The 25,778-nt window shown below is 46.9% G+C and overlaps 1 protein-coding gene across 4 annotated transcripts in view; it reads left to right on the top strand.

Moving 5' to 3' along the window:
• Positions 1–25,778, top strand: part of Srgap3 (SLIT-ROBO Rho GTPase activating protein 3) — a 427,924-nt gene that overhangs the window by 358,722 nt on the left and 43,424 nt on the right. For all 4 annotated transcript variants that reach the window (XR_007592924.1, XM_050148545.1, XM_050148544.1 and 1 more), the window contains exons 5-10: positions 8,166–8,351; positions 12,295–12,423; positions 13,797–14,018; positions 16,338–16,439; positions 18,480–18,677; positions 21,749–21,833. Coding sequence is in view for 3 of the 4 variants with exons in the window: in XM_050148545.1 (XP_050004502.1) it covers positions 8,166–8,351; positions 12,295–12,423; positions 13,797–14,018; positions 16,338–16,439; positions 18,480–18,677; positions 21,749–21,833 (922 nt within the window). In the remaining variant the exon portion in view is untranslated. The remainder of the gene's footprint in view (positions 1–8,165; positions 8,352–12,294; positions 12,424–13,796; positions 14,019–16,337; positions 16,440–18,479; positions 18,678–21,748; positions 21,834–25,778) is intronic.

The following is a 25,778-nucleotide window of genomic DNA, read 5'->3' as shown; positions in this document are numbered from 1 at the left end:
AGCTAAAATTATGTTTAGGGTTTCACTGTATTTCTAGGTCATGAGATCCAGCTGTTGTTTGGTAACTGATTGGTACCCTAGGCAGGCCTCTTCAGCCCCTCCCTTGTGCCCAGTTGCTCTGCCCTGTCTGCCTGAGGAACGTTGTTTCTTTGTTGAGAGCAAAATGGAGAGGACTTCAGGTGTCCACAGTGAGCAGCAGCTGATGACTAAAGATACTAACTAGAATAATGACTAAGTTATACCTTGTGCAGATTCAAACTGGATTAGGTTGTGTGTCAGACTCTGAGCCTCCAGGAAAATATTTGTAATGTTGTCTCTTTCCTGATGGGGTAGTGTAGAGGGCCTCACCGAACCTGAGTTTTAGTCCCAGCTCTACCCAGACTCTATACGTATCCTCCTTTGTATTTTACATGTATATCTCTGTGTGTGTGTGTGTGTGTGTGTGACAGTACATATGTATGTTCATGTACGTGTGTGGGCACACATGTTGAGGATAGAAAATAAGGTCAGGTGTCCTTCCTCGGGGACCGTTCACCTTTTTTTGATACAGGATCCCTCACCAGCCTGGAGCTCACCAAGGAGGCTAGATTAGCTGGCCAAAGAGCCCCCTGCATCTTCTAGAATGACCTTTAAATACAACCTTCAGCATTTCTACATGCCTTTGGGCCCTTTAACTAATTGAATACTTTTCTTTAAATTGTCCAAATCCAGCCCCCTTCTTCCTTTCTGTAAATTCTCCCTGTCCTAATTAATGAGTGGAAAAACAGCCTTGTACACTGGCAAAAGCACAGGCTTTATAAGCCCTGCCAGAGAGCCCCTGATTCCTCTTCCTGGGAACACACGGTTATTTCCAGCTTCCCTTCTGGAGATGGATGAAGAGCTCAATGGCTATCAGAGAGCTCTGGGTTTGATTGAGAATCCCTGCCTCATTGAATTAGCAGGAGAGTGTTGGCTACTATCAACCTCAGGGTCCAGCATGTTCACATATGCAAATATGTATGCATATATACACGCGCACACACCACCCATACAAATGGGGAAAAAACAGGCTTCATTTTCTTTTTAAAGTTTAGGAATAGATCAATATAGATTCTCCATAAACAGTAAAAACAGCAATAATTAAACTGCTACAGAAAGGGGCATAGCAGGAAGTCTCCCGTTGCATTGCCTGGCTCTCTCCCTGCCCCCACACCACCTCAGTTGCTAGGTTACTGGCGTCTTTTTAGTGGGGTCTCCTTCCAGAGCTATTTTTTCCAAGTCAGTGCGCCTGTCCAACATGCCTCACGCACCCAGTTCCCATGAGTGGGAGCTGCTGTCCTCGCACACCCTTCCCCTGGTTGTCATTTTTTCTCCCTCCGCACCCGGCGCTGGTCACAGGCTGGGTGCTGGTCTCAATGCTCCTGTTGTACTGATTCCTTTTTGTTCTCACCATGACCTTTGAAAGGAGGAGGCATCCACAATATTATGGTGGATGGTGGGTCTGAGGCACAGAAGAGTCAGACAGCAAGCCCAGGGTCACCCAGCTGGGGAGTGGCTGAGCCTGTGGTAGAGTCCCTAGGCTTAAGCCCCATCCCTGAGTGTCTTAAGGAAATATATTATCTGGTCATATAAATATATGCCAACTACAGTTGTCCCTAAGCAATTACAGGAGACTGTTTTCAGGACCCCCACAGATGCCAAAATCTGAGAACAGAGTTCCTTACATAAAACAACATACTATTTATATAAAACAACATACTATTTGCATAGAACCTACACAAGTCCTCCCACGTCCTTCAGATACGCTTGCTTCTGTATGATGCTCAGTGGAAGTAGACACTATACAGACAGGCGTGATGCTCTATTCTTGAGGGGGATAACAACAGGGGAAACAAATATCCGTGCTGAGTAGGGGTGCAAGCAGTTTCTGAATATTTTCGACCTGCAGTGGGTCGATGAGGGAGTGGAAACCTCGGTGCAGAGGGCCAACTGGGCTTCCATAGACAGACTTTAGAAGATGATGTTGCTCACTTGGGCAGTAAGAGGCAGCCTGGTGTACCAGAAGCCGTTTGCTACTGCTGTAAGTTTAGTCTCACTCACTTGTTGGGTGGCTGTGGCTAGAGACAAGCACTCAAGATACTTCAGTGTGAGGCTTAGTTCCCCAGTGGCTTTCCCACCTGCACCACAAGTGTCCCAAGAGCATTGAAGGGGTTTCTCGTAACACACAAGAGACTCTGAGAACCATCTTGTTCACATGAATATGTTTCTATCGTGTGTGGGGAAGCCCTGACCCTACACAGTCAACTAGCCTGGGTTCTCGGTCGCCCCATTCAAAGGAAAGAAGGATTGAGGTTTTGGCATTTGGAGGGCTTTTTTTGTTTGCATAATCTGCCTTTATGCCGCCCCACCCATGAGGGATCATGTGACGAGCACGTCTAGACTCAGAGCGAGATCACTGTCAGGTGAGGTCTCTCTCTGGGTGGCCTTCTCACCGCTTCCACCTGTCCTGTGGGATGCTCGTTCAGCCACGGATGTGCCCGTTGCTGCTTATCTATGCGTGGATGACGAGATGTGGCTAGACACCGAAGAGAACTCCTCCATGGGGATCTGACCCAGTGTGAGGGATTGTGAGAAGTGAGGTGACCTGATGAAATCCCTGAGCGGAAAGTCAACAGAGAAGAGATGGCATTTGACAGAGCATGAGGGGGAGGCGCAGTGGCCACAAGAAACAGCAGGGAGGCGGCTGTTGGCATGTGGGAGGAGCCTGTGCTCTGCCAGTCAGCATTGTTCATGAATCATTGCCCTAAGCTTGATCAGTTGGGATCAGGAGCTCCAAGGGAAGAAAATCTGCCTTTGGGGACTCAGTTATTGGCAAGGGACAGGATTCCAGCGTAGACCTCAGATAACTGAGTATCTGAGGCTAGGTAGATGACCTACTAAAAAAGTAGATGCTATTCGGTGTAAGCTTTGGGATCTGGGAGGTCCATGAATATGGCACCAGCTCCTGGTGAGTGCTTTCATGCTATGCCATCTGTAGCAGGAAACGGGAGGCCATGAAAAGTCCACCACAGACAGTGAGAGGAGTCTGAATCTGTCTTATGACACATTACATTCATAACCAGCTTGCAATAGCCAATCTACTCGAGCAATGGCCACATTAGTCACCTCTCGACATGATCGCACTGGGGACTGATGTTCTAAACAAGTTTTGAGAACCCAGTCACACCACATCACCAATTATGTGAACGTGCCAATCTGTTGGTGGCTCAGGCATATCTGAACCCAGGCAGGGACTCGCCTGTCATTTCATGACCAACTCACCAATACAGTGTGTACTTTGAGAACAGAGGCTTTCTCTGTCACCTATACTATATTTTGAGGACATTAGGTGTAATCCTAGCACACAGCTACTTGGTAAATATTTAATCGCAGTGAAGTATAGCTCTCCTTCCTCTCCAGTATGCTCACTAGCTCTAAGGCAGGAGAACTTGACTTCCTTCCTCCCTCCCTCCCTCCCTCCCTTTCTTCCTTCCTTCCTTCCTTCCTTCCTTCCTTCCTTCCTTCCTTCCTTCCTTCCTTCCTTTTTTCCTTCCTTCCTTCCTTTTTCCTTCCTTCTTCCTCTCCTTCCTTATCTTTTCCCATCCATCCATCCATCCATCCATCCATCCATCCTCTGTAATCTACCCATTCATTGTGCATCCATCTATCTACCCATTTATCCACTCATCCATCCTTCCTTCCTTCCTTCTTTCCTTATTTGGGAGCCAGCATGTAGCTCCTTTTCGTTTCCTTTTCCTCTGTGTGAGCTTCTCCTACCAAGTTTCCCCCTCTTGAGCTCCTACCCTCCTCCTGATACCACAGTGCCATGCACTTCTCAGTATTTCAAATACGGTCCGCAGGGTACCATCCAATTGGTCTGGCTTACATTGTTAGCCCCATCATTATGAACGGATTGAAATAATGTTTGCCAGTTGTCCAGGCCTGGGTCTCATGGCCACTGCCAGGATTGGAGGTCATGTCAGTTTCCCATGAACTCCATGGAACTGAGAATAATGGAGGGGAATTTTGGGGGTTTCCTCGAATAAAATCAGGAAACTGCTCTTGGAGGAGGACTAGGTGATCCCAGGCAGAGACAAACAACAGATGTGCACTGTGGGGACAGCTGGGCGAGGAGGGGAAGGGGAAGGCAGGGGCGCTGACGACCAGTCACCTGGCATTTTTCTATACGTCAGCTAATCCTCAGCCCTGGTCAGCTTCTCTTGGGCTAATGTCTCCTGTCTAAAACACTCATCTGTGCCCTGAGCCCTGTTCATACAGATAACAGCGACTCCTTCTTCAAGGCTTGGTTTAGCTATCACTTCCCAGGAAGGACTCCTGTAGTGCCCACACTCCCTACGTCACAGCTCTTACCACGTCCTGTGATTCTCTGATAGTAGCAAGTATCATTGTTCATGTTCCCACCATAGTCCATACGCTCTTAGACTCTTTATGTCTTATACTCTGCAGTACTTCCTGGTATAGTGTCTAATATAGTAATAGCTACATAAGAAGTATCTAATTGGGATTTAATGACAAAGGATATAACTTCTCCTTATCCGCAAATAGTGTCATCAGATCAAAAAGAGAAGAACTAACTGTATAGTACCCATTTTACCTTCCTTCCCTCCTTTCTCCTCTCTTTTATCCCTCTCCCTTCCACCTCCCACCCATGCATCCCTCCATCCTCCCTTCCACCCACCCGTCCATTCAGCCTTATCCATCTACACATCATGCATGCATACAAAAATACAGTGGCAGCTGATGGCAGTCTGCCATGATTTAGTGCCTGAGGCAAGGGCCTACCTCAGGACTTCACATTCTAGTTGGGACAGAGAGTCTCTGGACAGGAAAAATGAACAAGTGGACATAGAGATCAAGTTCTATAGAGATCATAAGTCACTTCAGTGGAAGGTCAAACACATTGTAGAACGTCCCTTCTTTCTTGGATGTCTTTGAAACAGCTTAGCCTAGGGGTTGTGGGCAGACGTCCATGTTCCTAGGTTGGCCCTACCCGAGGATCAAGGCACAGCTCGACTGCATCTGTGAGAAAATGTTTCCTAGCAACTGATCCTCTTGATGTCTTATAAAGCATGCCCCCTTATGGATGCTATTGACTTCCAAGTTCTCTGTTATAGTTTGCATTTAAATGAGGGTCTAATAGATCTCCACCATCCTTCCTTCATGTTCTGGGCGTCTGGGAAACTGGGAAAGGCATGTGAATATAGCAAAAGACAGCAAAAAAGGCCAGGCCTAGGGATCAAAAGACCCAGCCTCCAGTCTCAGTTTCTTTGAATAAGGGATTACTACACCAAGATCCCTAGAGGACCCCCTCAGTCTTGCATTCTGAGAACACACGAGTCCAAGATAGTGTCCCAGGTGTCCCAGCTTATGTGTCCCTTTGAGGCTGTTCTCTAGAACCACTGTGCTAGGTATCATGTGGGATGGAGCCCTCTGGATAACACACACACACACACACACACACACACACACACACACACACACGCGCGCGCGTGCGCGCGCCCTGTCCTAGTGTATGGCTGCCAAGGCCAGTCACTTTGCGCTTCTATATCTAAAGTACCTATGCCTGCCCCTGTCTGGACATCACCAGGAAGGCATGAAGACACACGTCCTATCTGTAGACGTCTTGGGTGTAGCAGCATGGTTGAGACTCTAAGTTCTTCTGAATCCCTGTGAGCTTTAGGCTCCTGTCATCCCTTTGTATGATAGAGGAAGATGTACTAAGAGGGAGCCGCAAACTTGTGCCCATTAGACTCCCACAGGAAGTCAGCCATCTTGGCTTGGAGCCTTAACTCCATGGGTTTTTGTGAGAAACAGATAGTGTGGTGTGTGCAGAGCTTAGAAAAGGCTCAGTCTGTAGGAAGTGCTCAGTAAATCTTAACTGCTGTTGCCCTTTTAATTGATATCACACTGCCTCCTAGAGTGGGCTGAGGATGGTTTGAAATGCTCCTTCCATCAAAGCAGATAACTGGAAGATGTTTGTAAACTCAGAAGTACCAGATAAACTTAAATATGACTTAACAATCCTGAATTGGCAACATCAGGCAGGCTCTCTAGGCTATTAAACTGAAGCCTTTCCCCAATGAAGCCAGTGTTTCAGTCCAGTTGGCTCTGGGTATCGGTCAGTTCGGCATCTGCAGAAATATTCAGGAAACTTCAGGGAGTATTCCGAAAAAAAAATGTCTATACTAAGAATGGACAGACTTTGTCCTTATAATTATTCTCAGCACAGTATGGCATCTATTATATAACATTTATTACAAGTGACATAAAGTCTACAGAAGGACAGACTCAGGCTTTACACAGTTTTATGTAAGAGGTGAGCATTTGCAGATTTTGGCATCTGTGGGGGAATTTCTGAGAACCAGTCCTTCATGAATACCAAAGGATAACTGTAGTTAAGTAAAGGCAACAATTGATGGTTCCAGTGTAAATAAACTTGTTTCAGAGTGGTCTGCAAATAAGTTCTGCAGTAGCAGCTGTCTGACATGTCACCTGTACAAATGAATTCCCTATTATCTTTGGGGTCAGGATTCAATGGGATCAGCTGGGCCCCAGGTTCTCGGGACTCTATTCTTCCTGCATGGGAACTTTAGGACAATCCAGGAACACTGTGTGGTTCAAGAGAAGTGAAAGGAAATTAGGCGATGGGGGCGGGGATACTGAGGGCAGAGGAAAACGGTGGGAGCACCCTGCTGGGACTTCACCCTGCAGCACTGGACAGATACACACGTGAACGATTGAGCAGATGATCTAGGCGGTGCTTCTCTACCATTCAATACAGTTCCTCATGTGGCGGTGACCCAACCATAAAATTATTTTCATTGCTACATCTTAACGGTAATTTTGCTACTGTTATGAATCAAAATGTAAATGTCTGTGTTTTCTGATGGTCTTGGGTGAATCCTGTGAAAGGGTTGTTTAAAGGGGTCCCGACCCACAGGTTGAGAATCACTGATGCAGGCATACAGAGAAAGGCTTCCCCCACCACCCGTATGAACTGCCTGCTACAGATGATAGGCTGCTGCTGAGATGAGCTGAAGTAGAGAAGTCGATGTAGCAATCACCCCTAATCCCAGGAGGGTGTGTGTGTCTAGATCCAGACAGCAGTTAGCAACATGCCAGCAAAACCGCAGAGCTGAGTGCCTCTGAGTGTAGAGGGATGGGGGAGCATCCCAGGTCCCGAGAAGACCAAAGTAGGTATTTCCAGTTCTTGACTACATGCTCTCTGCATCAGTTATGGCCTAAAGACCCTTGGGAACAACAGGACCTCTGTGCTCACCTGCTAAGGCTGCAGTCGTTCCTTCTGGCCACTAGATGTCAAGCATGTACCAGTAAGAACTCTTTATGGGCTGTGGGGGTTTGCAAGAGTTTACCAGAACCGGCATCCTAGAATGGATGAAATCAGCGAGAAGTGGGTTCTTGTGGCTTTGGGGTAAATTGCAAGTGAGCCATGCGGGTGGGCTGCAGAGAAGCCTCCATCAAGATCAGAGAGGAAACGCTAGCTTCACTTCTCATTCATAGGACACTTGGCAAGTTTAGAACAGTTTCAGGATGAAACTTGGGGCTCAGAATTCCCCCTGTTATAATCATATCCTGTTTTGTTATAGGAGACGAGTGGCAGAGTGCAATTTGCTTTGTTGGGATTCTTTGTATAGCCACGGTTGAGTGTGTTCCAGGGACCACAGAGTATCTATTAGGTTACGTAACAAGGCAGTTTGCAAAGCCCATTTTAAGGGCTTTCCCACTGACTTGGGGGTAGAGATGAGGAGGAAGGATAGAAGGGTTACACCTAGCAGGACTAGAGATGACAGCCAACGAGGGCCCAGCTTGCCATGCCGCCTGTGGGCTGTGGTGGCTCTTCTTCATTTTCTGTTTATTAGCTCGTGCTTGACACTTAGCAGGAACTTGATGATGTGGATGATGATAATGAAGAAGAGAGTGATGTTGATGTCACTTGTGATAAAGTCAGTGTTCCTGAGGAGCATCTTCATCTCCAGCCCTCAGGAAGTTTGAGCAGAAGTAAAGCAGCTAAGCTATGTGGAGTCTGAAGTGGGGCCCAGGGACCATAGGATGTACCGTGCAGAGCCATAACAGGCTACTGGTTTCTTGTACGCATGTGTCCCCAGGTCATGAAAACTTACCACATGTACCACGCGGAGAGCATCAGTGCGGAAAGCAAGCTGAAGGAGGCTGAGAAGCAGGAGGAGAAACAGTTCAACAAATCAGGAGACCTCAGCATGAACCTTCTCCGGCACGAGGACCGGCCCCAGCGCCGCAGCTCTGTGAAGAAGATTGAGAAGATGAAGGAGAAGGTGAGCGGGAGGAATGGGCCAAGGCACGAAGAGGAGAGCCATGCACTCAGCTACAGACTTGCCCTCCCCTTTGCGTGAAGGGTCCTGTCCTGGTTCTGTTTGTGCTGCTATGATTAAATAGTCTGACAAAAAGCCATTTAAGGGGAGAAAAGAGTTTAACTTTAGCTCACAGTTCCGGGTTACAGTCCATAACAGCAGGGGCATCCTGAAAATGGCTTGTCATATCGCAGCCACAGTCAAGAGCGGAGAGAAATGAACACACTCGCTCACTCAATTGCTTGCTTATGCTAAGCTGGCTGTATTCACTTAACAAAGTTCAGGACAATGAAAGAGTGCCACCCACATTCAGGATGGGTCTTCCTATTTCATGTCACTCAATTAAAACAATGCCTTATAGGCATGCCGAGAGTACAACCTAGTGTAGACAATTCTTCATTGAGATTCTTTTCCCAGATCATTCCAGATTGTGTTAAATTAACAGTTAGAGCTATCACAGGCCCGCTGTGAAGTTGTCATGGCCATGTCAAAGACCATAGCTTCAGAATCACTGTGTATGGGTGTCACAAAACCTTTGCGTAGGTATGATGGAGAGAGCTCACGATTTTGAGTCTGATAGCCTGGGATTGGTTTGTTTGTTTACTTCTGTGTGGTGTGTGCAAGTGTGTGCACATGTGTATGCCAGTGTGCTTCTCACCTGTGTGCAGGTATGTAGAGGCCAGAGGCTGACATCAAGTATCTTCCTCTCTTGCTCTCTCTGCCTTACTCTTTGAGGCAGGGTCTAGCTCTGAACCTGTAGTGCACTGATTGGCTAGATTGGCTGGCCGTCAAGCCCCAGGAGTCTCCTATCTGTACCCCTCCCCCAGATCTGGGCTTATGGACCTGCGTTCAGTTTTCACATGGGTGCTAAGGATCCAAGCAAGTCTTTATGCATACAGAACCAGCACTGTCCCCACGAGCCTCTCCCCAGCCTCTCAGCTGAGGTTTTCCATGCTGTATTAACAGTCTCCCTGACCTTCAGTTTCCAAATCTGATAAATCAATCTTATTGCTCACGATGGCTCTGATATATTGATAGCAGCTGACCAGAGTGCACTGTTGGGAATCCTGAAACCTTCTCAAAACTTAGTTGAAAAGGTGCTGAGTTCACAGCTGTCTGCTGTGGCCAGGGAGTTTTGCAGGGCAGGCCCCATCTGTGGCTGCTAACTCTTTCTCTTCAAAGGCTATGATCTTGCTGAACACTCCGTATCCATCTGCTCCCCGCAACCAGGAAACATTTGCAGAGTTCTTCTGCGTGAAGCCATTACATCAGATGTTTGTCTGCTCTTCTACGGGTCTAATTCTATGATTACAGGATCCGTTAGCTCTAGAAATTATAGACTGGGTAGGAACAAAGAGTAACAGAACCTGGGTAAACTGGGAAGCATATGAAAGTGTGTGTGTGTGTGTGTGTGTGTGTGTGTGTGTACTGGTATATTTTTTGAACGTGAGGAAAATGCAAAATCCAGTCAAAGACTTAATACCAAAATGTGCAAGGAATTTGAATAGACATTTATTATTATTATTTTATTATATGTGTGTTTTGTCAGCATGTATGTAAATTCCCCACTTTTATACATGATGCCCTCAGAGACTAGAAGGGGACCCCTTGGGACTGGACTTACAGACACTTGTGAGCCACTATGAGGGCACTGGGAATTGAACCTGGGTCCTCTAGAAAAAGAACCAGCACTCTTAACTGTGAGCCATCTCACAGAATAGACAATTCTTAAAAACCTGTCTAGGTGGTCTGTAAACATAGAACAATTTCCTCAGCATCATTAGCAATGAAGGAAATGCAAATGAAAACCACAGTACAATAGTGCTCCACGGCTCCCCCAAGGACCAGGATAAAAGGCTGGCAGGAAGAAGCAGGGGTGAGGATGCAGAAATCAGGAAGTCTCGCACTGCTGTCAGAGGCGGGTTGTGTATGCGAGTGGTTCCGTCGCTGTGGAAAGCCATCCGACAGCTCTTCAGATGTTAGATCTACATGGACTGGGCTACCATGTGACTTAGTTGTGCCACCCCTGGGTATCTGCCCCAGAGGCATGAAAACATATTTGCATAAAAATTTATATGTGAATATTTACAGTAGCACTGTTTATAGCAACCAAAACATGGAAACAACTCGAAGACTCAGCTACTGATGAACATAGCTCAGCCATGAAAAGGAATGAAGTCCCGATACATGCCACAATGTGGATGAACCCCCAAAGACATCATGCTAAGTGAAAGAAGACAGACTTAAAGACCACAGAGTATACAAATGAACTTATGTAAAATGTCCAGAATAGACACACCCATGGTCACAGGAAGTAGATTGCTGGTATTGCACATCTGAGGAAGAGGGGGATGACAGGTGCTGCTCATTGGTCCAAGGTTTCTCTCAGGAGGAAATGCTGGGGTGGAAAGATACTGGCTGGGATGCTAAAGGCTCATTCCTGGTGCAGCCCTATGCTAATTAAGCCACGTGGCTCCTGGGCAAGTCACGTTTCTTCTTCAGCTCTCATTTCCTCACCTATAAATAGACGAGTTCAGCTAAGATGCCATGATTGTCCTTTTCCGTTATAAAAGTGAAGTCAAGCCAGGAAAGCGGTCTCAAGGTCATAATGGGCCCCCAGATAGGGTAAGGAGCGTTCAGACGTTCTATGGCTGGATGCCTGGCTGGCAGAGGACATGAGGTCCAGGACCTAAGATGCCTGAGAAGAATTACAAGGTTGGCAGTGGGACTGGTCCTACTTCAAAGCTAGATCTCACGTGGAATTGGAAATGGGGAAGAGAAGCTAGCTGAAGTAAGAAGGTACAGTTTCTTTAAAGAGACCCAGTGCCAAGACTCACCAGACTGACAGGGGCAGGGGCAGTTGTCCACTGTGCCTGCTTGCGCTCCTCCCTTTTGGACTGGCCCAGGACAAAAGCAGCTTTGCCAAAATTCTGGGTACTCCGCCCCATTCCTCCTGCCATTCAGAGCCAGACTCGCTCCCTTCTTTTCTTCTTCTCTTCTCCCTCCCTTTCCCCCTTTCTTAAGAATGACCCAAGACTTACTTTAGCTGCTCCATTTTTTTGGGTGCCACAGATCCACCACCCACAAGCAAGGCAAGTCATGACCCTGCCTGCATGGAGTTCACTTTCTCGTGGGAGTAATAGTGATCAACAAATAAACAAAGCTCAGGAACACATCACAGGGCAAGGGGAGGGAGATGCAAGTGAGACATATCAGACAAGACCATCATCAGTACCTTGTGTGGCTATCACTTTGGGTAAGAACCTGAGTGACGCCAGGCGGTGGTGGCGCACGCCTTTAATTCCAGCACTCGGGAGAGGCAGGAGGATCTCTGTGAGTTCGAGACCAGCCTAGTCTACAAGAGTTAGTTCCAGGACAGGTTCCAAAGCCACAGAGAAACCCTGTATCGAAAAACCAAAAGAAAAAAAAAAAACCTGAGTGACATCAAGGAACAAACCATGTAGAGATTCAGGAATGTGACTTATAAGGACTCTGAAGGACTCAAGGCAGAAATGAACTTGGTTTCTTGAAGGTAACAAAGGAGGTTAGGTGAGAGAAGAGGAGTACGCAGAAAGGTGGGGCTTACAAGCCATGTCTTGGGGGACCTCTGGGGCATTGAAAACAGCTTGGGAAGTCCATGGAGGGCACTGAGGGTGGGGTATTTTTTTTATAACCCATCTGGTAGAGACCCCCTCCCCCGAAAGCTGCTGGGTAGCAAATGATGTCATTGCTGACCTCACCTCTGTTAGACAAGGTGCATTGCTGAGTTCGGGGTTCAATAGTGCTCCCTTGGCACAGAAGCATCCCATAGCCGGGAGGTGGGACTCACTCTCAGATGGTTCCCATGGAGACCGTAGATCCTCCCTCCGGCTGGCTTGGCTTTGATATCTTGCTCTTCTCCCTCCAGAGGCAGGCCAAATATTCTGAGAACAAACTCAAGTGCACGAAGGCGCGCAATGACTACCTGCTGAATCTGGCAGCCACCAACGCAGCTATCAGCAAATACTACATCCACGATGTGTCTGATCTCATTGATGTGAGCAACCTGGGTTGCTGGGTGGGGCTCCATGCAGGCTGAAACATCTCGTGCGCTAAAGGAAGATGTGTCTGATCTCATTGATGGGAGCAACCTGGGTTGCTGGGTGGGGCTCCATGCAGGCTGAAACATCTCGTGTGCTAGGGGATGATGGGGCTCGCCATGGTCCTCAACTGGTGTGAGCTGACCAAGCTTTTGTAACCCTGCTAGAGGGGAAGGACTGGAAGTGTCTGTGGCTGGGGTACAAGCTAATTCATGATCATACCTTCCACAGATAGAAGTGAGTTCTGGTCCATCCCACTGCCCTCACTAGCTTGATTAGTCAGATATCCAATACCAACTTCCAAAGTCCTCTCCTGTGCACCAGAGCCTCTGTGGGGTGTGAAGACATAGGAGGAAACTGTACCCAGTTCACACCCTTAGAGGCTGCTCGTTTGGAGAAGGAGAGGGGGCCATTCATTCAGATCCCCTGGGTCCAGTCAGCTAGGTGTACACCTTGGGAAAAATCACGAGAGAGAGAGAGAGAGAGAGAGAGAGAGAGAGAGAGAGAGAGAGAGAGAGAGAGAGAGAGAGAGAGAGAGAGAGAGAGAGAGAGAGAGAGAGAGAGAGAGAGAGAGAGAGAGAGAGAGAATCTCTTGGTATGGGAAATTCTCCTGGGAGGAATGAGTTTGATCACCGAAGAGCAGAACACTGAGTCTATGGGGAGCTGGCTGTGCAGGGCTCCCTGGGGAACACCAGGCTTAAAGAAGGATGTTGTGAGTGGCAGCGATGGGAGACTGTCACCTACATTAGAGCTGGGACTGTTTCGCTTGTCCCCCCCCCCCCGCCTTTATGTTAGATGGGGGAGCCATTCATGTAGGTGCTCAGTAGAGGTTCAGTACTGGTTGCTGGATTCATATTCTCCAACCCTGTATATCCTATTCTGGAAGTCAGGGCTTGGGGAGAAGGGGGGGCAGTCTGTTCAGTCTTGCTGTGGCATAAAGTCACCCCCCTCTTTCCTTGCTCTCAACTTTCCTTTTTAGCTTTTAGCCTTTTCATCTGTTCCCTTGCCAAGGGGGGATGTGCAACTCTGCCCAAAACTCAGTATGGAGAACATCAAGGAAAACTTCCAGAAGGAAATGGCCTATAAACTAAATGGCTGATGGAGAGCATTCCAGACAGGGAGCATGCATGGAGAAAGCCCAGAGATGAGAGATTGTGGCGAGCCTGGGGAGCTGAAAGAAACTCTGTTGGTACCCACATTTCAGTTCTCAGCTCCCCCTGAGGGATTTGATATGGTTTGTTCAGGACTCCAAAGCGCTGTGGACTGAAAGGTGACCATGGGTCACTACTCCAGCTCTCACCTGTACCTTTTGTCCTTGCCTTTCCCCAAGTGCTGTGATTTGGGCTTTCACGCCAGTCTGGCCCGCACCTTTCGGACCTACCTCTCAGCAGAATATAACCTGGAAACCTCTCGCCACGAGGGCCTGGATGTCATAGAGAATGCGGTGGACAACCTGGACTCCCGCAGTGACAAGCACACCGTCATGGACATGTGCAGCCAGGTCTTCTGCCCTCCGCTCAAGTTCGAGTTCCAGCCCCACATGGGGGACGAGGTAGGCTTCCTGCCAGAACCCTGCCTGGGTTCTCTATGAGTCTATGTTTCCATTACTGTGTGAAGTTTCCTAAGCCTGAATAACTTAGAAAGAATTTAGAGCAGTGGTTCTCAACCTGTGTGTGGATCATGACCCCTTTACTGAGCATCTATCTCCAAAACTATTTACATTGTGATTCTTAACAGTAGCAAAATTACAGTTATGAAGTAGCATCAAAATAATTTTTATGATTGGCAGGATCACCAACATGAAGAACTGTCTTAAGTTGCAGCATTAGGAGGGTTGAGCAGCGCTGGAATAGAAGCTTCTTCAGCTCCCAGGGAGGCAAGCTAGGGAGTCCGAAAGCAGAGTGCCAGCATCTGCTCGCATCTTATGAGGGTCATCCTGTTGTATAGGGACATGGTGTGGTCACCACCCGGCAAGGCAGAGCAAGCATGCAGCTCTAGTCTGCCTTTCTTCCACTTCTCATAAAGCCATTGGTGTCCTTATCCTCATCACCTCATCTAATCCTCATCAATTCCTGGCAGCCTCACCTCCAAATGCCATCTGTACATGACTTTGAGAGCAGGGCATGTTAGCATCATAGTTACTAACTACTTCCGTTCTCTCTCATGCTCCTAGAGCATTGTGGGATGAGGAAAAAAGCCTCAAGTACATATGCCATTTATTTACCACAGAGGACTAGGGTCATCTCTTAATTCATGAGCTTCTTCAGATGGCCTTCTTGTCTTGCTGGCTAATGTCACCAACTGTAGGGCCTTGGCTTTCCTTAGGCTCTCTCTTAGATGTGTTTAGGAGACCTCAAGGATGCTCCAGTCTGCCTAGAAACAGTCTCCTATTTCCTTAGACCTTAGATGCCCTCATCTGATGCCCTACAGCACCATGAGCCTTTGACAATCAGACAACTGACTTTCCTTCCCTGCCTGTGCTGCCCAGACCCTTGCTGAGGTCTGGAGAGGAAAACAAACTGAGTGCGCAGATGGCATGACACTGTCCACTGTCCCCATGTAGAAGATGACTTCCTGTTCTCTGTCCCCATGTAGAAGACAACTCCCTGTCAACTGTCCCATGTAAAAGATAACTCCCTATACTTTCCTGGATCATTTTCCCTCTAGGAGCTGGGAGGCAGGTGGGTGCAGAACCACAGGAGGGAAGAACCAGCCAGTCTTGGAAGGCTAAAGGGAGCTCAGCTAGACCATGTGTAACATCTGTTTCTGGGGAGGGACAGGAGACAGTTTAGAAGATGACTGCACCCTCTATATGGCTTTGCCCGCTTCCTTCATTTGCACAAGAGAGGACTTCTACTTGGTGATACCACTCTTCTGGGGCATCCCCCTGTTTCTTTCTGCCCTTTGGTCTGTCACCTGTAACTGAAGATTCTGGAACCGTTTACTGTAAAGTTTGGCTACCTAGTTAGCAGTTAGCAGTAGGTAACTACTCACCAAGTAGCTTTTTTATTCTACATGATCTTAGCTGTGTTCCTAGAAGGAGTGAGAACACACAGTGTGCCCGGTAGCCTAGCCCATAGGTGGTAACACCTTTGGAAGAGAAGACTCCAGAAGAATAGCTCAGCTGATCATGGTATCTGTGGGTGACTGCTTCCAGGGTATGGGGGATGTCCAAGTCCAAGGGTACGGAGCACCTTATATAAAACAGCACAGTGGTTACAAAGAACCTGGGCACGGCCACCTGCAGACTTAAATTCTCTTTGCATTGCTTAGCATATCTAGCACTCTGCAAATGTTGTGCATTGTTACTGTCCTGTACTGTTTGGGGGGGGTGAGAGGAAGAAAATGCACGCCCACATTCAGTCCGGGTGTTTGCTTTTCTTCTTCCTATGTATACTTCTGTCCTTGTGGCCACGAAACTTGTGGATGCAGAAGACCAACAGTGTGAGCGTCCAAGTTGTCTCTCTACTATATCTTTATGCATTCCTGTGGTGACAAAATCACTTGTCAACTGCTTCATTGTACTTGCTACTGGCTGTTCAAGCCGTTGCTTTCATTCCACAACTTCCTGACTTGCAATTAATTGGTTTGGCTTGCCAAGATTATGTTAAAGGTCTTTGTAAGCCCGCAATTACTATGTGAATTTAGAAGGTTGTGACTGAGAAGCCACACTGGCCACAGCAAGAGGGTAGACTCTGGATTAAGAGGACCCTAGTTCCCACCTGGTACTGCCTTGGCTGTGACCAACATGGGTGACCTGGGGGCAGTCGCTCTGCCTTGCTGGCCCTGTGTCCTGGGCTCCTGATGGAATGGTAATGATAACCTCCACTCTGGCTCCATGCAGCTGCAATGACAGAGTTTCTCTCTGCAGGTCTGCCAGGTCAGTGCACAGCAGCCCGTCCAGACAGAGCTGCTTATGCGGTACCATCAGCTGCAGTCCAGGCTGGCCACTCTCAAGATTGAGAACGAAGAGGTGAGTGAGCTGCTGCCCTGGGTCTAGTTCCCTGGACCGTGTGCTGGCCAGTCTCATGCCTTGGAATACATAGGAAACAATAGTCCGTTGGTGAGAGTCTACACAACCACACAGCATACCTGCACTGAAAATCTTTAATGGCCCAAAGATGCTTGCAAGATCTCAGATGAAAAGGAAACAGGAGGAAGTGGGGCTCTATGTTTAGGATGATTGCAGATTTGCAGGCATAGAGAAAAGTCTGCAGGCAAAATGTTTTAAAAGGTGACCCTTGACTCCATCTTAGCTGTAGGATGACTGGTGGTTACCATTGACTTTGTGCTTTTCTGCTTCATTCTCTGAAATAAGCTTCTATTATTATCATCAGAAATCAGAGTAAGTATTTAAAATTAATCAATGAAATAGTTAGCTCAGGCTGCCCTAAATGTATCTTGAACTTTAAGCCATTTGGGTCAGTCTCACAGCCCAGTGTTCCCCCATATTGCTAGTGTGGCACAGCCTCACACTGGGTGGGTCCATCCTAACGTGGACTGAAGAGACCAGGTAAACAGTGCCCTGTTAAGACCTTAACACCTCACCCAGAAGAGGAATGCCAGTCAACCCTAGCGCCCTGGAGAAAAGACCTCAGAATTTGGGCAGTGCCACCCAAGGTTGTGTGACAAACTTATCCTCAAGAAGTAGTCATGGTGGAGGTGAGAAAATATGGCCACTGTCTTCAGATGTCACGCAGGCTATCGTGGACAGTAGAGACAGTTATGTCTGTCCTCTACAAAGGGCAGAGCTAGAACAGAGCTAACTCAAATTAAGGCAGGTTCAGGAAGGTCCCAAGAAGACAAACTGACTTGTCTTTTAAACCTGGCTCGAGAGATAGAAGGCTTACTTTCCTTCTGTTTATCTTCTGTCTCCCCTCCCCCCCACAAGGATTTTAAATGGCTCACATGTATAATGCCGTTAATGGAATTCAAATGGAAATCAGGGCCACAGGGAGGCGAACGAGGCACATAGCCTCTCTGTGGGCTGCGGATGGGCTTCGGTATGCTTATCTTTGAATCAGCTTCCGGCAATCTGTGTTGGAAAAAAGAATTGATTTTGATTTAGTCATTTGTTTATTCGACAAGTATTTATTTATGTAATACGTATTCACACAATATATGCTAAACATTATTTAGATAGAGAATAAATCAAAGGAACACAGCCTCATAGGTTTTCCTCTTTCTGATGAGAAAACACCAGAAATTAAAACATGAAGACCAATGAGTGACTAATGGAAAAACACTAGACCAGGAATGGCACGTGCTAGGGGCCCTGCACTATTAGGAGGTGATATTTCAGCTGAGGAGCAATAAGAGAGACTTTGAGTGATGATGATCTCATAATAAATGGAATCCAGTTTTCTGCCAGTGATTCCTTTGGAACTGCCCTACCTCTGGAGTATAGAGCCTGTCACTGAGACCCCACTCATCCGAGTGCTTCTGTGAGGCTAGGGTCCTCATGCCTTGCTTTTGCAGTCCCTGTGATATGTGATTTCACTGGACCCAGAATGGAAACTGGAGTCCTAACTAGACCCTGTAAACAATGAGCTGACTTCCTCAAGGTCCTGTCTCCCAGCAGACCACTGTCCACCACCAGATGCCCCCTTCCTTCCTAAATGAGAGGAGACACCAGAGCGTTTCTGCTGATTTCCATGTTCAAGTGACCACCCCCCCCCCCCAGGACACCTCCTTTAGGTTATCTAATCAGACCAGAGAAATAAGCCTAGAAACTTGACTCCGTTATTCTCATGACATCCCCAAGGTCCCTCAGACAGAAACAGTCCAATAACTGCCCTTAGATTGGACACTCTGGCTTCTTACCCTGCCGGCTATTTGGTCTTGGACCAATGATTAATCTGCCTCATTTGTCTAAGTCAGTATAAGAAAACCATATTGTCCTGCCTTCCTTCTAGAGACATTAAGTAAAAGAACAAGGTGACTATCAGGTAAAGGACTTAGTGGTCATCAGAGGCATTATGAGAATAAACATGTTTGTGCTGTTTTTCCCTAGGTTAGGAAAACCCTAGATGCCACCATGCAGACCTTACAGGACATGCTGACTGTGGAGGACTTCGACGTCTCTGATGCCTTCCAACACAGCCGATCTACAGAGTCCATCAAGTCAGCCGCTTCTGAGACCTACATGAGCAAAATCAACATCGCCAAACGGAGAGCCAACCAGCAGGAAACAGAAATGTTTTATTTCACGGTGAGTGGCATCTGGGACCCGGAGCTCACTGCTGATCCCCTGCCCGTGGCTTTGGAAGCAGCCTGAATGAATGAGAGAGAGAGCCAGTAAAATAATATGAAATAAATCTCCTAATGTGCATTTTGACATTAGGTTGCCTGGCTTAGTTTTCTGAAATGCAGAAAGTGGCTCACCAGTGGGTGGTATCAACTTTAATCTTGAGTGATGGTCACTAAAGCTTTTGGAAGGAACCAAAGAGAGTTTGATTCAGTTGGGTTAGAGCAGTGGTTCTCAACCTGTGGGTCATGACCCCTTTGGGGGTGTCAGACAAAACCCTTTCACAGGGGTCTTCTGAGACCATCCTGCAGATCAGATATTTACATTATGATTCATGACAGTAGCGAAATTACAGTTATGAAGTAGCAATGGAAATAATGTTATGGTTGGGGGAGTCACCACAACATGAGGAACTGGATTAAAGGGTCACAACATTGGGAAGGCTGAGAACCGCTGGGTTAGAGGAGCATGGTGAAGGGGCCAAGTAACAACCTTGAGTTAAGTGTATGCTATTGTCTTAAATTGGTGACTGAGCTTTGAAAATGAGGATCCCATTTCAAGCAAGTTATTCATGAGCTGCTAGTCCCTCCTGTGAAATTCCAAGTTACAGGCCTTCATTCTTGCCAGGGGCCCGGAGAATAGTGGGGAAGGAGAATTGAGGCTTTATTTTAAATTCGGCTTATTGAACATGGAGATTGGGGCTACAAAGTGACTCACTTCTGGTGCACATCCCACCAAAATCTCACAGGGACTCTGCTCAGATGCCCAGAATAAAAAATTCTCGTTTACCCAAATACTTCTCCTGCTTGAGTTGCGGTTAGCATCAGATATGAAGCTTTCCTTGTTATCTTTGGAAAAATTTACCACCCTAGGATTCCTGACTCTTGGACTTGATGCTGTTTTCTTTGATGAAAACACCACAGTAAAGCTGTTAGGATGCTACCTAACAGCCTTTTCCAAGCTGTAGGAAGCTCGGGTTTCCTTCCTCCAGGCTGAGTGCCCTGATTCTTCTAGTCCTACCTTATAAGCTTGGGTTCTGAGTAGCCTCAGTACCCGAGCAGCTTCTGAATGCTTTCTCTTCAAATGTCTACAGTAAAATTCACTGAAGACATACACCAACACATCAGGACCTTGTTATTTCATTTTTAAAATAAAATTTAAAAGAGTTGTGTCAGCTGACTCTTCTCTGCATGAAGCCAGGTCTCCCTCCTCTTAAAGGCCCCATAGGTAAAGATTTAGGTAGGTCTTTACTGAGATGTCCTATTGATGGGTTCACATCAGAGGTCCAGATTTTCAGCATCCTAATCTAATCCCTTACCCCTATGCTCTTTTCAGATCTTGTATGATACACAGATTCGGGGAGCATGGCCTCCATTACCTTAAAGTTTGCTAATAAGAAAATGTCATGGCTGAGCCAGGCTACTGCCAAGGCTCATAATCAGGTCACTAGAGGCACACAGCTAGGCTGATGTCGACCGGATTATGCAAATAGAATCTGTCACAAATTATCCCAGTTCTATCATCCAACTCTATAATTGGTAAGCCTTAATCAACACCCTACTACAATCCAATAGCTGGTTGTACATACTTCATTTCTTCCATCAGTATTCTTTGACCTCATCAAGGAAGAAAACAAAACTAGTCTTCATGACTCCTGGCACCTCCTGCTTCTGTTAGAAGCCTACTGTGTTGACAAAGAGAAGTTATTGTCTCTAGGGAGCAGGGAGTGCATGTGGAGATAAACAGAAAGTCATTTCAGCAGTAGAACAAAGTCTGGAAGTGGAAGCAGGGGCAGGGGCTTAGCCTGCTCATAGTTAAAGAAATCTAGTGTCTTTGACCAAGGATCAGAAGATGTTCTGTTTTTGCTTCTGTTTGTGTATCTTTATATGGTTTATATACATATTGACACGTATGCATGTGTGTGTGTGTGTGTATGTTTCTGGAGGACAGAACACAACTTGAGGATGATCAACCTTTCATGTGTGCACCTCACCTGTGGCTTTTATTAATCCTTAGACATGTGATGAAATCAGAGGATGGTATTGTTAGAAGCCTCCACCACCAGCCTGCAAGTCAGAACTTACTGAATGAAGCAAAGGCATGCATTGCCCAGAGCCAGGGCACTCAGTTAAAAACCAAGTGCTTCATCTCCTAGCTTCCTCAGCAGGGCTTTGAAACTTGGAAGCTTGAAGGCCTCTGTGATTCCTCCCCAAGTGAGAAATAAGGGTTAGAATCTGGGTATCAGGAAGCAGAGATTTGCATGTTAACAGTCTTCCAACTGGTGATGCGGCAGCTGGTCCTCTGCTCCACGTTTGGAGGGACATCCTGAGTCTACTCTCAACTTACCTCGAGGAGCTAATGGGGCACTAAAAACTGGCAGGGCTCTACACCACGTTGGACAACAGGGAGCCCAACTCTGGGCTTCTGTTTCCTTAGAATAAGTGCAACCAAGTTTTCTCCATTGGTCCTCCAAGATCATAGAGAGGCTCTTCTCTCCCCTAACCCCTCTCTTTCTGGTACTTGGGGCAAAGCATTTTCTGTGCACCCTTTTTTATTTCATTCGCCCAGAAAGTCACGTCCCCCCCCGTGCAGCGATAAGCCTTCTGATTCAAGGTGTCTTAGTGGCCTGCATAGCTCTTACTCATTTGGAAGAAAGGGTCATCTTTAGCTCTGTTCCCATAGCTCTTAGCCTCAGCTGCAGGGCCTCTTCCTTATAGCTCTGCTTCTGGGACCTAAGGGGCCTTTCATCTTGTGCTGCCCACAGTCATCACAGTAGAAGCAGCCTCCACTGCAGCCATATTCTCCTGCCACTTATGTGCCAACCCAGCCTACATGGCCCAGGAACCCCCAAGAATTAGACCTTTGGAATAGTGCAAAGCAGATACAAAGTCCTACCTGTCCCCATATCAGGTCCTGGATAGCCTGACATCTGTTTGGTTTCCCTGCTGGGGTGATGAGGGGGAGGTTAGAGCTAGAGACCCTGTCATCACTTGGTTGTGTGACCTTTAGCTTCCTTATGCCTGTGTGTTTTACAGAAATTTAAAGAATATGTGAATGGCAGTAACCTTATCACCAAGCTGCAAGCCAAGCATGACTTACTCAAGCAGACACTGGGTGAAGGTAAGTCGGATGGGAGAGAGTCCAAGGGGGACGGCCGTATAGCCAGAGCCGCTGAGCCACTTCAGGTCAAGTGGCTAGTGCTGGCCAGGGGCGTACCTGATGCTGAACCTTGTGCAGCTAGGCAGGGAATACCTAGGCAGGCAGGGAAAACCACGCTGGTCCAGGGGCGGGGAGGGGGGTCCTATGTGGCTGCATAGGGGCAAGGCCAAGTGGTGGATGTATGCTATAAGTAGGAGGTGGGGATCCAAGGACACAGGTAATCAGCACATACCAGAGGAACTATGGGAGGGCCTCACCAAGGTTCTAGGTCCATGGACAAAAAATACATGCATGATAGGGTTTAGTCCTTAGGAGACCAGCAAACTAGGCTTGAAGTCACCCAGGATCTTCCAATGGCACTAGAGTAAAACCCCAGCTACCAAGAGCACACAAGGCCCACTGCCTGATCCCCTGACCCTGTCCAACATCCTCCCTCCCCTGAGTGTGCTTCTGCCAGGCTAGGCACATTTGTGCCTTCTAAAATTTCCAGCTTGTTCCTGCTGTCTTTGAGTCTCCTTGTGGAAACACCACCCAGCTTGGGATATAAAACATTTCCATTATCCTCAGGAATGTCCTTATGTCTCTTTGTAGTCAGTCCTTCCATTCCCTGCTCCAAGCCAATCACTGATCTGATTCCTTCACACACACACACACACACACACACACACACACACACACACACACACACAAAAAGAGAGAGAGAGAGAGAGAGAGAGAGAGAGAGAGAGAACCTCATCCTCATCACCACCCCCCCCCCACCTGCCTTCTCTTTGCTTTTCTAGGTTCTTCCTATATAGGCCAGCATTGCTTTAACTTTGTAATCCTCCTGCCTCAGGCCTGCAAAGTTCTATGATTGCAGAAGTAGAGGAGTTAGCTACATTGAGCTTTTCCTTTATCTGTTCTGCTCATCCTGACATCTCAGTATTGGGCCAATACTGAAAGGGGCAGGTCCATGTGATTTGGTGGCTACTAGTGTTTTGAAAGTAGATTTCCTAGGTTTAGAACCCAGGTACTTTTTTTTTTTTTTTTTTTTTTTTTTTTTGTTCCCTGACCGGGAACCGAACCCAGGTACTTTTTTAAAAACCCAAGGTCGCGGTTAGATCCTTGGTCTGTGGGGTAGAGAGGTTTCTCTTCCCTGTTTCCTTCTGAGTGCTAACCCATTACTGCCCTTGTCTGCATGGCCTTAATTCAATCATAACATTTTGACTGACATGGCTCCTGGTTCATTTGTTCTTCCAGGTTTTGTCAACCATGCCTCACTCTGAGATGCAAACTCTGATGTCTGCTTTCTGAGTTTTGAGCTGGTTGGCAAGAATGGCTCTAGGAAAACATTGCTTCAGAAATGGAGGAATGGCTAAGAGGCACCTAAGAAGTCCCTCTGGGTGTTTCCTAGCACACTAGACATAGAACAGCCCAGTGTGCTTCCATTGACAGTGGGGACAGATCTTGGTAGACTGGTCAGTTCTAGCCAAGATTTTCTTCTTCTAAATGAGTGTTTTGTTTAGAATGGGTTTTAATTTATAGGAAAGTTGAAAAATTATAGAGTTCTCACATGGCCATTCTCAACTCTCCTTTATTCACATCTTGTATTAGTATGGTATGCCACAGTTAGTGACTATACATTATTTTGTTCTTTTGAGACAGGGTCTTATGTAACCCAGGCTGGCCTCAAACTTGATATGTAGCCTTGAATTCAAGGATAGTCCTGAATCTGAATTCTTGATCCAGTGCTGGAAACTACAAGCATGTACCACCATGCTTGTCTTTGATACACTTTTACAAACTAAAGTTAATAAAGCACCGAATTACTCAGAACAGAGAAACCTGAGTAAGTTTACATCAAATCGCTGGTCATTTTACTTATCTATGATCTAACAAAGGTATGCTGTGGATTCTTAGGGCATTGAGTGATACAACCAGGAGAATTTGAGCTGAGCAGGGCCAGCCAGAGCTCAGAACTTTATCAAATCCATTCTTCTGAATTTTTGTTTAGGTAGAGACAGGATCCCACTATGTAGCTCTGGATAGCCAAGAGCTTGCTATATAGACAAGGCTGGCCTTGAACCCACAGACATCCCCCTGCCTCTGCCTCCCTAGTGCTGGGATCAAAGGCGTGCACCACCATGCCAGGCCTCTTCTAAATTTTAATGCTGGAGTTGCTTTGCCCCTATCTGAGCAGTTTGAGTCTTCACTCAGTAGATCATCATCTATGTGTAGGCTTAGTGTGTGGTTATGCCGCATCACTGGTCCTCTCCTGTCAGCAGAGAGCTATTTCAGGTTGAGAGGGATGAGGTGGAAATGTTAAAAACAAATGAGAAATACAGTCCCCAGGGAATATGCAACAGGATTCAAGCTGGGTTTTTTTGTTTTGTTTTGTTTTGTGTTTTTGTTGGTTAGTTGGCTGGTTTGTTGGTTTGTTTTGTTATGTTTTTATGATGTCATGTGCTTCTGTTTCTCCAAAGCATCCCTTTGATAGTGTGAACTGGAAGGGCAATCCAGTGAATACTGAATATGTCTGCATTTATTTTCCATATGCTTATATACCACAATCCAAAAAGGGGGGAAGAAGGCAAAAAACTACTTCAACATGACACAAAGAATAAACAGAGCAAATACTTGCTTCAATACTTGAAGCATTAAGCCACTATATCCTGAGTTCTGTTGTTTATGCAGGGCATGCAGCGACTATACCTTAGACCTGCATCCTGTAGGCAGCCACTCCCTGGGTCAAACCTCCTGTTATATCCTTGGAGGAGCAGGAATAGGCTTACACTCTCTGACCTTCAGTCAGGGTGGATCATACACATTTCTGAGCGCCCCCACAGCAGCAGACCCCAGACACATGAGCAAACCAAACAGCAAATTTACCTCTTTTACCTGAATTCTCGCCTGCCCTTCATGGGTCTTTGGCTGCATTTCAACCCTCTGCAATTATCCCTGTTATTTCCTGGTCTTTGGTCAGGGACTGAGGAACAACATCAGTTTTTTTCCTGTTCTATTGTCCTCAGACCTCAGGTTCCATCCCTGCCCTCTCCATTTCTTTCTTTTTCTAGTCTCACGCTGCCTTACTTTCTAAAGGGGAAAATGTGCTAAGGGTCTTTCTTAAAAACAAAAACAACCCCAAAACAATCAAACAAACAAAACCAAACAAATCTTATAGGCTAGAGATTTAGTTGGTATGGTGCTTGCCTAAGATGCACAAAGCCCTAAAGTGGATCCCTGGGCCAGCATAAAAATTGCTGTGGTAATCCTAGCCTATGGAAGGTGGAGGCAAGAGGATGAAGGTCATCCTCGATTGCATAATGGGTTTGAAGCTAACCTGGGCTACATGAGACCCTGCCCCCATCAACAACAATAAAACAAACAAAAAACAACTGCATGTGAACATTGAGTCAGATTCTATCTAGAGCTATGTCTTCAAGGTCATGAACCACACTTGTTGTAAGGGGCCAAAGCCACCATCTTGAAACCATGCAGGGTTTTTTATTTTCTGCTACCACTGAGTCAGTAAGACATCTCTTAAAGGAGCTGCAGCATGCTACCAGCAAGCAGCAAGAAGCTGTGTTAAACTCTGTTTTTTTTTTGTGTGTCTATAGTTCCTTTTTAAGCTCTCTCAGGTTTTTTTTTAATATAATTTTTTATTGAAAAAAATTTTTTTCCGCCTCCTCCCCGCCTCCCATTTCCCTCCCCGTCTCCCTTTTCCCCCCTCCTCCTTCTCCTCTCCCCCTCCCCCCACACCTCTCCCCCTCCCTCTCCAGTCTGAGGGGCAGTCAGGGTTCCCTGCCCTGTGGAAAGTCCAAAGTCCTCCCCGCTCCATCCTGGTCTAGGAAGGTGGACATCCAAACTGGCTAGGCTCCCACAAAGCCAGAACATGAAGTAGGATCAAAACCCAGTGGCATTGTCCTT

The sequence above is a fragment of the Alexandromys fortis genome, unplaced genomic scaffold (assembly GCF_014885135.2).
Source record: "Alexandromys fortis isolate MF-2015 unplaced genomic scaffold, M_Fortis_MF-2015_v1.1 scaffold_59, whole genome shotgun sequence".
Classification (NCBI taxonomy): Eukaryota; Metazoa; Chordata; class Mammalia; order Rodentia; family Cricetidae; genus Alexandromys; species Alexandromys fortis.
The sequence above is the reverse complement of the archived record's forward strand: the minus strand, read 5'-3'. Positions and strand labels throughout refer to the sequence as shown.